The sequence below is a fragment of the Apium graveolens genome, chromosome 5 (assembly GCF_009905375.1).
Source record: "Apium graveolens cultivar Ventura chromosome 5, ASM990537v1, whole genome shotgun sequence".
Taxonomy (NCBI): domain Eukaryota; kingdom Viridiplantae; phylum Streptophyta; class Magnoliopsida; order Apiales; family Apiaceae; genus Apium; species Apium graveolens.
This window is the reverse complement of record NC_133651.1, coordinates 210,158,685-210,173,820: the sequence shown is the minus strand read 5'-3', so window position 1 is coordinate 210,173,820 and position 15,136 is coordinate 210,158,685. Positions and strand designations below refer to the sequence as shown.

The following is a 15,136-nucleotide window of genomic DNA, read 5'->3' as shown; positions in this document are numbered from 1 at the left end:
ACAGCTCCTTATTCACCACAACAAAATGGTGTGGTGGAGAGGAGAAATAGAACTGTAGTGGCAATAACAAGAAGTTTCTTGAAATCTATGAAATTGCCCTAGACGATGTGGGGAGAGGCAGTAAGACACTCAATCTATGTTCTGAACAGGCTACCTACATGAGTACTTGCGGGAAAGACACCTTATGAGGCATGGAAGAATAAGAAGCCAAGTCTGGGGCATATAAAGGTGTTCGGATGTGTTACAGACATGAAGGTCCAAAGTGTGCACACAAAGAAGTTGGATGACCAGAGTAAGGCTGTGGTATACTTGGGTAGCGAGCCGGGAACAAAGGCTCATCGTCTTTATGATCCAAACAGTGGAGCAGTCTTAATCAGTAGGGACGTTGTGTTCGAAGAAAATAAAAAATGGGCATGGGACTCTCAGCCACAGAGTCATGCACATATGCATACGTATACTACCTTCAACTTAGAAGGAGTGGAAGCTGAGACAGTGTTAGCAGACGCAAGAAATGAATCTGGGGGAGATATATTAAATTCAAGTCCTCTACGTACAGCTGGGAGTGTTACAGAGGACTTGGGTGGGTTCACAGGGAGTTCTGAAGACTCAGAAACTGACAGAGCTGTGGTTTTTATACCTGTAGTCCATAATCATCTGAAGAGAGTGGATCAGAGTCATCAACAAGAGAACCAAGTAAAATCAGACTTCTTAGTGACATATACGATAAAGCACCTGAAGTGGAGTTGATGGACGAAGAGCTTATGATAGCTATAGTAGACACTACACCATAGATGGCCTATCGCAATGGTTTAATCATGCATGTTACAAAATTATGTTACCTTAGGTATGCTCATCTTAGCCTACCGCAATGTAGTATTTTTGATGTTACCATAGCCTTTAAAATATGTTACTATAGCTTCAAAGTGTTACATACGAGTAACATGTGGCAATTTATGTTACAATAGGGTATTATTGGATAAAAAAGTAGTATATTTTACAAACAATTAAATATATATAATTATTTGACATGAAAATTAATCAATTTTTATAATATAATTAAGCAAAAATATTAATATTAGTTAAGATTGATAAAATATTTTTTTTAAAAAATTTATAAACTGTATTAATTAATAATTGATAAATTTTTATCAATAAAAAATTTAAAGACAATTAAAACTTAATTTTTTAAAAAAAGAGATGAAATTAGCTGGGCTTTTTCAGGCGGGCTCAAATTTTTTGGAGAAGCGCTAAAATTTCAGACAAATTAACTTCTCCCTCTAATTTCATTCTCCCTCATTCTCTCACTCTCTCTCTCATTCTCTCTCTCCCAGTAGCTATTCTCTTTAATTCCTCTCTCGAGCTAGGGTTTCTAATTGGGGGTAACATTTTGGCGAAGCTGGTCACATTTTGGAGAAGCGGGTCACAGATTGGAGCTAGGGTTTCTAATTGGGGTTTCAAATTAGCTTGCGATTCAACATTAAGGTACTACATCTCTCTCTCTCACTCTCTCTCTCTCTCTCTCTCTCTCTCTCTCTCTCTCTCTCTCTCTCCCTCTCTCTCTCGCTCTCGCTCTCTCTGATTTTATGTATCTCTCTCTCTCTCTATCTCTCTCTCTCTCTCGGCCCCTCTATTTCTGTTAGTTTCTTCTCTAATTTGTTACATGTATATGTATGTTACATGCATGTTTTTGTGTAATTTTAATTGGAATTGGGGTTTTTTATTTTTGTAGATCTGTAAGTGTGATTTTTGTATTAAATTTGTTTCTCGATATTTGCTTTTTATCCGGTTTATTTTCATGTTAGGCTTTAGTTATAACTTACATGTAAATCATCATAGTCAAGTGGATATAATTGATTGTGTAAGTAGATATCTGTTGTCTCTATAATGCAATTGTTTATGAGTATTTACATTTATGTTAATTTGACCTTTATTCCTGAGAGTTTCAACCCTTTACGAGTATTTAAATTTTTGTTAACATTAACTGTCACAGTTCGGTAGGTAAGAGGAGTGGGATAATACGGAAATGGGTGTATGCACATGTATATTCATGGTCATATAACATGGATTCGATACGTATAATCTAATATGGATTTACGATTTCAGGGCTGCGTTGTTATGCTATGTTGTTATTAATACATATAATCTATAATATTGGTATAGGATTTCACTTCTACGTTGTTATTAGTACGCATATCTAATATGGGTTTAGGGTTTCACGGTTGTGTCGTTATTAGTATGTACAACCAATGAAAAGGAGAACATAAAATATTACCTCGGTCTGCTTAGGGCTTCACGGCTGCGTTGTGTTGTTAGAACGTATAACCAATATGGGTGTATGGTTTCACGACTACGTTGTTTTCTTTTAGGAATATAACATTATTGTCCTATTTTCTATAGTGATGGACGATGATCTAAATCAATGGATAACCCTTCCAAAATACAGTACACCTTACATTAAGGGGATAAAGGATTTTTTAGAAAATGCATTTCCCAAATTTTCCGTAGGCGATGAAATGTTGTGCCCTTGCAAGAATTGTAGAAATGGCAAGTGGCATACTCAAGATCTTATTTATGATCATCTTATTTGTCATGGCCCTTGTCCATTGTATGCGAATTGGATTTGTGAGGTTTCGAGCAAAGATCATAGGATAGATATTGAACGGGCAGAAAATATGGGTTTTGAAGATTCCTTTACCTTCGGAGATAATTTGGACGAGATGTTCCATCGTACTAATGATACTACTGGACCGAATGATGATGCCAAAAAATTTTATGGCCATCTTGAAGAAGGAAAGCAGCCCTTATATCCGGGCTGCAAAAAATTTTCCCGCTTAAGTTTTATCATTAGGCTGTACTCTTTAAAGTGCATTCATGGGATTTCGGAGTCGGGTTTCGGGGATTTATTAGAGCTGATAAAAGATGCTTTTCCAGAAGCACACATTCCTTTGTATTTTAATGCGGCAAAGAATGTTATTAAAGATTTAGGGCTCGATTATCAAAGGATACATGCCTGCCCCAATAATTATATGCTGTTTTGGGCTGAAAATGAAAAAGAAGAAAATTATAAAACTTGCGGTGCTTCAAGGTGGGTCGTAGTGGAAAAAAAAGGCGCCGTGGACAATAATGAGAAGAAGTTAATTCACAAGGTCCCGGCAAACGTGATACGCTACTTTCCACTCAAAAAAAGGTTGCAACGCAAATTTATGAGCAAAGAGTTATCAGAACTGATGTTATGGCATGCAAAAGGTCGAAAAAAGGACGGCAAACTTCGACATCCCGCTGATGCAGAGGCTTGGAAGGCATTGGACGCTCGTTATCCTCAATTTTCATCCGAGAACAGAAACATCAGATTGGGCCTAGCCGCTGATGGTTTCAATCATTTTCGTACTATGAACATAAGTCATAGTACTTGGCCAATTATTTTGGTTAACTACAACCTTCCCCCCTGGCTGTGTATGAAGCAAGAGAATCTAATTCTCTCGACACTCATATCTGGTCCCGAGTCTCCGAAGAATAATATAGATGTCTTCATGCAACCTTTAATTGGTGAACTGAATGAGCTATGGGAAGTAGGCATTGAGACTTATGATGCCCTTACTGACCATACTTTCAACTTGCGCGCTTCTTTACTTTGGACAATCAGTGATTTTCCCGGGCTAGCAATGCTATCTGGATGGAGCACAAAAGGAAGACTAGCTTGTCCAGTTTGCAATTATGAAACATCCTCTATGTACCTAAAACATAGTCGGAAAATGTGTTACATGGACCATAGGAGATTTCTCCATCCCGAACACCCATGGAGGCTTGATAAAAGAAAATTTAATGGTCAAATTGAATTGAGAGGTTTTCCAGAGGTTTTAACTGGAACAGACATTGAAGAATTATTGGCAGGATTTGTAAATCATTTTGGGGGGAAGAAACCAGAGAAGAAAAGAAAGCGCCAAAAAAATAAGATTAAGTCGAATTCGCCTTTCAAGAAAAAATCAATATTCTTTGATCTGCCTTACTGGAAGCACAATGTTTCTCGACATAACCTTGATGTTATGCACATCGAAAAGAATGTGTGTGATAAAGTACTTGGCATATTGCTCAATATTGCTGGAAAAACAAAAGACCATATAGCAGCTCGCCTAGATTTGCAAGAACTTGGCATCAGAAAGGTCCTCCATCCTGTTCTATCAAGTGACGGGAAACACCTTGAAATAAGGGCTGCGATATTCGACATGACAAATGAAGAGAAAGATTTATTCTGCTCTGTCCTTAAAAATGCTAAATTGCCATATGGAACTGCCTCTAATATCAGCCGGTGTGTGCACATGAAGGAGAGAAAGGTATCTGGCTATAAGAGTCATGATGCTCACTTTTTCATGCACTACTTATTACAATTTGCAGTGAAGAAATCTTTGAAACTGGAGGTTGCAGTCCCTTTTATCAGATTAGGGGCCTTCTTAAGAGGTATTTGGAGTAAAGTCATCGACTTAAGTGATCTTAAGAGGTTGCAAACAGAAATAATTGAAATTATTTATCAATTTGAGACTATATTCACTTGTGCCAAGAAATTGAATTTGGTGGACCGGCCCATGTTCGAAGCATGTGGCCAATTGAGCGCTATTTAAATAAATTGAAATCTTATGTGCGGAATAGATCTAAACCAGAGGGATGTATCGCCGAGGGTTACCTGGCCGAAGAATGCTTGATATTTTGTTCAAGATTCTTGGGTGGCCATGAAGGATCAAAAATTACCAAGGCTGCAAAATTTGAAAGTTTTCCAGAAAAAGTAGAATTACCTATTGGTTCACGCAGAAATAAAGATGGAAAGGCTGTGAATTTAGTTGAAGTTGAATGGATGGCTATTCGTCGTTATATTCTATTCAACTGCGGGAATAAAGAAATTGATAGTTTAATCGAGTAAGATTCTAGCTACTAATTGTGTTTAACTGTTATAGAATTAGAACCTGTTTTGTCTTGATTTTTAACTAGGTAATTATTGTAGAGAGCATCGAATCTTAATAGAAGGACAAGCCAAGTCAAAAAGATACAATCGTGAGAGAGAACATTCTGAAGATTTTTGGAAATGGATGAAGGGGGAGGTCGGAAAAAAAGATAACATTTCAAAGGAATTGGAAGTGCATGCAATGGGCCCTAATCAATCAGCGAAGAAGTATAGTGGTTATGTACTTAACGGATATCGATTCCATACAAAGTACCGAGATGCTAAATGTACAACCCAAAATAGTGGGGTATTTCTAACTGCTTTGACTACTAGCTTTGCTAGTTCAAAAGATCAAAATCCACTGGTCGTCGATGTCAATTACTACGGAGCAATTGAAGAGATTTTTGAAGTTGATTATTGGGGAAAATTTTCTGTAGTGGTGTTCAAGTGTTGTTGGTATAAGGAAGAGAAAGATCTATATGGATTCACTGGAGTTAATTTTAACAGATTATGTCAGAAGTCTGATCCATATGTGCTAGCTTCACAGGTGCAGCAAGTCTTCTACGTAGAAGATCCTACTAAAAAGATGATGTATAATGTTATAAAGAATTTGCCAAGGGATTGGTGCGATGTCGAAGCTGAAAATGCAAATGAAGAAGTCGAGGATCCAGTTTTACATGATTTACACACTAGTGTTCCTCTAGAAACAGACACGGATATTAACTGGTGCAGAGATGATGTCCCAACACGACAAGTCCCCATCAAGGCTAGAACAAACGAAGAAACTACTTAAATTTGTAATTCGAAATATGTAACTATCAAGGGCCTAGTTTCTGATGTATCAACTGTTAATGAAGTGACTTCTTAATTGCCTAATTTATCATGTTTTAATGTATTTTCTTTTAATTAATTAACTTGTTCTTAATATAATGTTCTGTTAGTTTTAAATCTGCCCTGCTCTTTATGCGATCGCTTCTTAATTTAGAGCATTATTAAATTTATTGACTTGCATACTGCTCTTTTAATGTTTCTTTTAAGTGTTTATTTTTAAGTGTTTTTTATTTAAGTGCCATGTCTCAGATTATTTTAATGATTTCATCTAATTATACTTTCTCAATTTTTTGTAGGATGGCATACATAAATCTCAGGTTGTACCACCAGGGTGAGTTTCAGCCTACACGGTATGTCGGTGGTAAAGAACTGATTATAAGGAATGTCGAAGTAGATAGGTTTTCGTACCCTGTATTGATGGATTATGTCAAGGATGACCTTGAATATTCAGAAATTGGAGGGATTTATATGAGAAAAGGTGATAAGCAGGGGGGGTGGTAGTTGGTGGCCAATGATGTGGACTTGTGTTCATTAACTGCAGGAGCTGCAGACGGTGAAAATGTTGATTTTTATCTTGACAATGTCGTTGATAGAACTATCGAACCAATGGATCAGATACAACCATTTATAATAATACGGCCAAGAAAGGATATCTTAGCAGGTAATATATTAATTTCATTTCAGAAATATACCTTAATTGTAGGGGCATCAGAAATATATAGGTGTTACTACATTTAGATTTTATTCAAACTCGTAATTATTGTTTTTATGTCTTTATAGCTAAAAAGCAAGTCAAGCGGCAGTTTGTAACCACTCATGAACTACAGCAACAGAAGATGAACAAGAAGGCAAACCAAGTTGATAAGGCTGGGAAGAGGAACTCAAAGAACTTTCCCCTAGAGGGTACTCGAAAGTCACCACGGCTTTCTAGAGTGCAGGAAATCACTGATGGTGATGATTGTGAAACTCCTCCAAGTGTTAGGAGGAAGTTGAGTTTACATGATACTCATGAAGTGAGCGTATGGGAGAAAATGAACTGGAGGTTAGCATATAATTCAGTAATACCTATAATTTTCTTGTTAGATTATTGTTGTTTAAGTACATGTAAGTACATGTATGTAACCCCTTTATTAATCCAGTAATTCCGTCATACCTATATTAATATGAATTTATGTGAAATTGCAGAAACTACCCCTTCCATCTCCTCTAACGGAGTATGAAAAACTGAGAGCTGTCACAGTAAAGAGGAACAATGAAGTATTTTTTGCCCTCAATCTTCCTACACTCTCTTCTGAAGTGAGAAACTCAATCTTAAAAGATAAATCCAAAAAAAAGAAGCATGTGCAAGAGGGGAGCGATGAGGAATATGATCCAGCTGTGGATCTTGAGGATGGTGGATCGGGAACTCAAAGGAAGGCTGCTAGTAAGGATGGTGGATCAGGAACTGAAAAGGTATGTCATAAATGTCATAAAGCTATCATTTTCACATTTTCTAAATTCTTCCCCAAATGTTTCATCGGGGTTGATAGTTTATAATTCATATATACACAAACATTGAGTTTTACATGATTTATGTTTCAGAGAGGGAAAACTGAGAAAAGCAAGGTGCTTATTGGACGTGGACCAAGAACACGGTCACGAGCCAATACTGTTATATCACAGAAGCAAGGAACCGAGGATGCTACTGAGAAGGAAAATCAGTCATTATCACATATGGAACCTGCAGAACCTCTGATTCAGCTACCGTCTATTGAAGCAAATGGTTCAATGGAGGCTTTTTGGGCTATGCGAAAGCGCCAAAAGGAAGCAGATGCAGCGACATCGAAGATTTCTCCAAGTACAACTGCAGCTACAAAGACTGCTATAGAAAATGTTGTTGAAGAAAATGTTTTTCCGGACATTGAAGAAGAGGAGGAAGCAGGTATCTTCTTTCCTTTATTTATGATTACATAAACTGATTATTTATAAAGGAATTATTCCTTTAAGGCCCCTTAAAGAATACTCACTTTGAGGCTACCCACATTCGTATATTTTCCATAATTGATTAATTTGCATCAGTTTAGTAAATTACTTATAATTGAGGTTAATTGGCATAAGGTTATTTATGTCATTTAAGTTAATGAAATTGTGAAGCTAACCATGGTTAATTATGTGATAGATGTAAAATTTCTTGCATAAATTTAATTAGCATATGTAATCTATAATACTGTTAATTGTTATTTATGTTTTTATATAATTATTAAAACACAACCCCCATGAGAATTAATGTATTCTTTATGACAGTAGGTCCTTTAGAGTGTCCAGAATCCAAGGTATGCGTTATCTATATTTATCATTTTAAAAATAAGGGCTGCTTATTATAAAGACACCCATTAAAAAAATAAAAACTAAAAATAAGACATCTTTATAGATCAATCTTTGAAATACGATATATTAGAAAAACACCCATAAATATAATCAAATTTATTATAATATTCCTACTTTGTTTGATTTTCCTGCAAGTAATTTTTGCTCATATATAGTTGAAGTTCCTATAAGGCTGAGAGGACCGACGAGGATGGATAGGGTTCATACCAGAAATATGGACCATCGAGTTGTCCTTCAGATGAATGAAAGGTTCCAGCCCGTTTCAGATGAGGACAAAGAAATTTCTGAACTTAGTAACTTCTTGGGGACACTCGCAAAGCGATGCATGTCATTTACCTATGTTTCTTGGCGTGATGTTCCGAAAACTTTGAAAAATACACTATGGAATTATGTCAAGGTATCACATACATTGTTTAATTATCGTGATTTATTTTTCTGCAACATTACCTTTGATTAACTGTACTTGTGTTCTTTATTTTGTTGACTTTTTCCAGCAAAGATACATTATACCTGATGATTGTGAAACATGGGTGTTGAAAACCATTCAGTCATCTTGGAAGACACGTAAGAGCCGAATTAAGAAGGCGCATTATAAAGCATTTAAAACTGATGAAGAACGAATGGAAAATAGGCCAAATGATATTCCCCTTGAGAGTTTCAAGATGTTGCTGGAGTACTGGAATGATGAAAGCATTAAGGTTTTCTAATTCCCCTTGCACTTTCATATTTAATTATGTATTTATATTTGATCTAAGTGACATAAAGGTATTTCACATTTTTGTAGAAAAGAGCAGCGACAAATGCAAGAAGTCGATGTCAGTATACAGACACACACACTACTGGTCCAAAGACTTTCGCACAAATTTGAAATAATATGGTATGGCCAGAATCTCAATTACGCAAATTAACCTCAATAAGCTAGTTGTTATGCAAATATATGAATGTGGGCAGCCTTCTGGTTACATATATTACTATATATCTAGAAATTAATTTCTATATTTCTTTTGGCTAACTTGTTCATTTTTGTCAGAAAAAAAAGGCAAAGAATCAGCGTCCACCACCTAAAGCAGAGGTTTTTATTGAGACTCGTGAGCGTACTGATGGTCGTGAGTATAAGACCAACACTGAAGAAATAAAAAACAAGATTGTAAGTGTTTTTTATTAATCTTAGTGCTTCTGAATATCCGTTAATGTCGCAAGATGGTTAATTAGTTGTGTTTTATGATTTATTTGGTGTTTAGAAGTTTTATTTATGTACCTGCATGCATTTTTATTTAATGATTACTAATTGTGAATTTAATTGGATTAAATTATTCGGTTATTTTGAAATTAGTTAGTGAAGCATTTAAATTATTGTGTGACCAAGTGTTCGTTTGTTTTTCTGGTATGTAGAAAAAGATTAAGGAAAAAATCAGTACGAGCGAAGATCCCAACGGGGAACTACTTTCTGATGGAAAAAAACATGGGCCATCTTGGCTCCATGGAAGATGTCCTGATGCTGCAAAAGGTTACTCTAGTACTGCTGGTTCGACAAATACTTATATACAGGAGTTGGCAGGAAAGATAAAGCAGACTCTGGTGAGTGAAGTCGAGGCATCGATGACAAAGAAGGTATAAGAAGAAGTGGATATGCAAGTCAACAAGAAGGTGCAGGAGAATATGGCCTGGTTACTTAAGAAAATAGCCGACGCAAATCCAGGCATCACAATCAACCATCAAGATTTCAGCACAACCAGCGATAATGACAATTACCTCATACTAGTTACCGGAGGCTCTGGACTTTAGATTTCAGATGTGCACCTTTTTACATATCTTATTTTGCGTACTAGTAACAAGTGTTATCGTACTAGCTTTTGGATGTTTATTTATCGTCCTAGACTAAGTAATTGTTCTTTGGAGTATGTGGAGTATGTGGAGTTGGTGAATTTTGTGAAATCGCAGTATTTGGCGGGGGTTTGTGAAAACTGATATGGAGTTTGGTTGAAATTGTTTATTTGGTTGACTTGGATGAAAAACAGATTTTATGGCATGTTGAATTTACAAACCATTCCCGTCAATTTTTTTTTGAAAAATATGTTACATTAGGTACTAAAAATGTTACAAAGAAATTGGTATAATACAAAACATTACTGTTACAATATGCATCAAAGGTAACATTAAAGTATGTCTATAGTATCACATTATGTATGTTACCTTTGCAAACAAATAGGGCCCCGAAATGGGGCCCACCAGTGGGCCCTACATGTGGGCCCCATTTTTTTTTTAAAATTCTGAGTCTAAAGGTAACATACATATTGTGATACTATAGACATAGATTAATGTTACCTTTGACAGCTATTGTAACATAAAAGTGAATGTTACAGCAGGGCAAAAGTAATGTTACCTTAGGGGCCAAAGGTAACTCGAAAAAAAGCAACTTAATTTTTATGTTACCTTAGGCCTTTTTTTGGTTGTGGTAACACTTTTTTGGGCCTGTTGTAACATTTTCTTGATGTTGCTGTAGGCCATTTATGGTATAGTGAGATGAACCAAACTCGTATAAGCAAGCTGCAGGAAATGAAGAGTGGAGTAAGGCAATAAAAGCAGAACCGGATGCTATCGAGCAGAACAAGACATGGAAATTGACTGAATTACCAGTTGGCCACAAAGCCATTGGGTTAAAGTGGGTATTCAAACTGAAGAAAGATGCTGAAGGTAATGTTGTAAAGTATAAGGCACGCTTAGTCACAAAGGGTTATGTGCAACAACAAGGTATAGACTACGATGATGTGTTTTCCCCGGTTACCAGACTTGAGACCGTGAGACTCTTACTTGAACTAGCAGCAAAAAACGCGTGAGAAGTGCACTATTTGGATGTCAAATCTGCATATCTGAATGGAGAACTCCAGGAAGAGGTTTATGTAGTACAGCCAGAAGGCTTCTTGAAGAAAGGACAAGAGTACAAAGTGTATAAGCTGATAAAGGCCTTGTATGGATTACGTCAAGCTCCCAGGGCATGGTATGCTCGCCTAAGCAAATGTTTGGAGGAATTGGGATTTGTTAGGTGTCCCTATGAACACGCTGTCTATACGAGGCATCAGGGGGAAAGTGTGTTGGTTGTTGTTGTTTATATCGATGATCTGTTGGTCACTGGAACAAGTCTTGACAATATAAAAAAGTTTAAAAGGGAGATGAGTAACATTTTTGACATGAGTGACTTGGGAAAATTGTCTTACTACCCAGGGAACGAGGTCGACCAGAACGATGGACATATTGAACTTAGATAGTCTGCTTATGCAAGAAAGGTAATTGGAAAAGCTGGAATGAAAGGGTGTAACTCAGTGAAATACCCTATGGATCCAGTGTTAAAGTTGGACAGAGATGAACGAGGAAAGGCTGTTAACCCAACACAGTATAAGAGCTTGGTCGGAGGACTTAGGTACCTTGTTTTCACAAGGCCTGACAAAGCCTATTCGGTAGGTATAATTAGTAGGTTCATGGAAAGACCTAGTGAGATGCACCTGGCAGCAACAAAAAGGATTTTATGCTATGTGAATGGAACACTTAGTTATGGTTTAATCTATTCAAAGGGAGATGGGAATTACTTACTATCGGGTTATTCAGATAGTGACTTGGCGGGAACGTGGATGATAGAAGATCTACTGGAGGTATGGCGTTCTACCTGAATGAGAACCTCATTACTTGGGTGTCGTAGAAGCAAAAGTGTGTTGCTTTATCATCATGTGAGTCTGAATTTATGGCAGCGACAGCAGCTGCATGTCAGGGTATTTGGTTGTATAAATTATTGAGGCAGATAACTGATGTGAAAGCTGGTCCAGTTGTGATTTACATTGGCAACAAATCGATAATAGATTTGGCGAAGAATCCAGTCTTCCATGGGAGGAGCAAACATATAGACATAACTGGACAATGGTGAACTTTTAGAGACCCAAGTTTATTTTTACCATTTTACTCAATAAGATAGATGGATAATGGGAGCATAAAAATACAGGATTTTATAGGTAAGTTTGGCTTGGATTGTCACATGAAAGTCATGTGACATGAGAATCTTTATTTATTAATTACTATTTGTGTATTGCATATTTTATTTGTTTTGCATAGAATTTACTAAAATTACAAAATATGTACAATTTAAATAATTATTCGAATTATAACAAAGGAAAGATACTTATGGGAACAAAATAAGAATCTATGATTGTCACATACACCAATGTAAGAAATTGTCTGTATTTAGTTACGGTTTTGCATAAAATAACTTAGTATTTTACTGGGAAGCTACTAACTTATTATCTGTTTTGCATATATTGTGAAGATTCTTACATATGTGAATTCTTACGTACCACCAACTTATTATCTATTTCAATAGTTATTATTCTGCATAGAATAACTTATTAGTGAGTACTCTATTATGTCCTAGTGATTAGTCTATTATGTTATGTACTAGTGATTAGTCTATTCTGATTGTCATCACATACACCAATATAAGAAATTGTCATTGATTAGTTACTGTTTTGCATACAATAACTTATTATTTTATTCGAAAGCAAGTAACCTACCATCTATTTTGCATATATACAAAAATTACTAAAATTTCTCATTGTGTGAAGATTGATACATATGTGAATTCTTACATACCAACAACTTATTATTTGTTTTGCATATATAAAAAGATTACTAAAATCTCTAATTGTGTGAAGATACATACATACGAGGATTCTTACAAACTGAATACGATGTTTCAATTCCCATTACTCTATTTTTACTAGTTGTTGATGTATGAATATGGAGAGGCATCACAAGAATTGAAGAGGAAAATCATTATTGCATCTTGTTTCTATGGAGGCAGGTCGCCGTGCATTGATCAGACCGAAAAGTTGTTTTCCGGCATTTTGAATGTCAACCAATCCACCATTATCACAGTCAACATTGCACACATTTACTTCACATGGATATACATATTCTATTGATAACAACTATTGTTTTTCAATACACTAAAACTTAATCTTTGGATTTGGTGTGCTAAGTCCGAAGAATAAATTACGTTCACAAGGAAATGTGAAGACCAACCGAACATGAAAAAAGCATTGGGCATGCCATTTTATTTCATTTAATTTGTATCTTCAATATAGATAATTCGGCTCCTTAAAATAGCTTTATATGTAATTGTTTAAAAATGCCTCATTATTAATCACAGAAAAGACATAGAATAAATTAAACCTTTCGCTTTGTGTTGCAAAATGTAACAGCCCCAGTGATAGTAAGAATCTTCATTGAGATCACACAATGTTATATCAAACAACTCTTTTTCATTGAATTTATCTTATTATATTAAAAATGTTAGAGCTCGGCGCAGTAATGTTATCGTGAAGAGGGCGAATTTGTGTTCTGGTTTATTCTACTTTCAAGTTAAATCATGATTTAGAGCTTTTACTAGTCTCCGCAATCGTGTAGAGATTTGGCGTTTGCTCTTATTGATAATTCTTTGTTTGTTAATATTGGCCAATGCCATCTTCATGGTTTCATCAATAAATAGATATTTATCAGAATTAAAAATACAAAACATAATAATAACATAAAAGAAAATAAGATTAGGAAACGGAATTACTTGTTTCCCAAAAATGATAAAAACACAGATATAGAAAAACAAAAATCAATAGAATTGAGGAAAAGCCGGGGCGATCTCTAACACAGGATATAACCTTGTGGTGTCATAACGATCCCAAAGGCAGCATCAGGGCCATCTGCTGGCTCTCCTCCTTCCAAACTGAAGCCTGTCAGATCCTGAGCTTGTTGGGTCATGGCAAGATTGTCTCTTCTATTTGCAACCATCTTTTTGACCCCTGTCAATCAAGAGTTCAACATCTGGAGCTGGTCGAGTCCAAGATCTTCAACAGGAGCTTCAAACCAATCCACCTCTGGTCGTTGTGACCTCTCCTTTTCAAGCCTTTCAGCAGAGGTCCTTTCAGTTTCCAAGTGGTCATGCAACATAGATAGATGACCATTGAGTTCTGCGAGAATGGGGGGATCCACCAGTTCAAGCACACCAGATTCATCAGCTGGATTGGCGTCTTAAGGGATAATAAACTTATCACTGAGAAGCTCAAAGTTGGGATGTCCAAAAGAGTACACCTTCTTTTCACCTGGCGAAAAAATAATGATGGCTATTTTCACACCAATGAGAAAGATGGGTCTTGGGAGCGTAAAAATATAGAATTTTATAGGAAAGTCCGGCTTTGATGGTCACATGAAAGTCAGTGACATGAGAATCTTTTTTTATTAATTACTATTTGTGCATTAAATAATTTATTTCTTTTGGATAGAATTTACTAAAAGTACTAAATATATACAATTTAAATACCTATCCAAACAAAATAAGAATCTCTAATTGTTCACCCATATAAAGAATTGTCAAATATTAGTTCCTATTTATGCATAGAATAACTTTAGATTTTTTATAAAGCAAATAACTTTTTATTTGTTTTGAATTTACATAAAGGATATTAAAAATTTTAATTTTGTTCAAATTCGCATATACAAAACAATAATTTCGATATTTACAAATAAAGAGGCACAAAAAGCCCCCGTGGCTGGGGCTTTATCTGGGTTTTAAAAAAAACATGGATTGAATCACGGTTTTTTACAAATCGGGTCCGGCTGGGCTAGTCTTCCTCTAAAGGGACTTTTTTATTTATATATTAAATATGATTTTATATTTTGTATATCGACTTATGAGTATTTTAATGAGAGATTTTAATTTCGATAGAGAAACAAATATTTTTCTTTTATATTAGATAAAACTATTTTCTTCTCTAAATCTAAAATTCTAATGACGGTTATTCTTTTTATATAAGCAATTTTTTTCACTAGATAACTGTCCAAAGCAAAATTACTCATAAGAGCAACACGATGAGCAACACGATCTGAGGAATACCACTACAAACTCGATTTATTCAATTGTGATTTCGATGTTTTGATAATAATCTATGGATTTTACAAGATTTTCGT

General features: G+C 35.6%; 2 protein-coding genes across 2 annotated transcripts; both read left to right on the top strand.

The window, feature by feature from the left end:
• Window positions 1–249: 249 nt before the first annotated feature.
• On the top strand, window positions 250–5,726 carry LOC141660634 (uncharacterized). The gene is made up of 4 exons (XM_074467623.1): window positions 250–693; window positions 2,367–4,495; window positions 4,645–4,908; window positions 4,994–5,726. Exons 1-4 carry the CDS (start codon window positions 250–252, stop codon window positions 5,724–5,726), a joined length of 3,570 nt encoding a protein of 1,189 aa, XP_074323724.1.
• Window positions 5,727–11,463: 5,737 nt separating this feature from the next.
• On the top strand, window positions 11,464–12,047 carry LOC141660633 (secreted RxLR effector protein 161-like). Its single transcript, XM_074467622.1, has 2 exons — window positions 11,464–11,778; window positions 11,826–12,047. Exons 1-2 carry the CDS (start codon window positions 11,464–11,466, stop codon window positions 12,045–12,047), a joined length of 537 nt encoding a protein of 178 aa, XP_074323723.1.
• The last annotated feature ends 3,089 nt before the right edge of the window (window positions 12,048–15,136 follow it).

Coding starts and splice junctions, on each gene's coding strand:
- LOC141660634 (XM_074467623.1), top strand. CDS start 250: ATGAAGGTCCAAAGTGTGCACACAAAGAAGTTGGATGACCAGAGTAAG. Junction 694..2,366: donor GTCATCAACAAGAGAACCAA/GTAAAATCAGAC, acceptor GTTTTCTTTTAG/GAATATAACATTATTGTCCT. Junction 4,496..4,644: donor GACTTAAGTGATCTTAAGAG/GTTGCAAACAGA, acceptor TGTGCGGAATAG/ATCTAAACCAGAGGGATGTA.
- LOC141660633 (XM_074467622.1), top strand. CDS start 11,464: ATGGATCCAGTGTTAAAGTTGGACAGAGATGAACGAGGAAAGGCTGTT. Junction 11,779..11,825: donor TGATAGAAGATCTACTGGAG/GTATGGCGTTCT, acceptor TGGGTGTCGTAG/AAGCAAAAGTGTGTTGCTTT.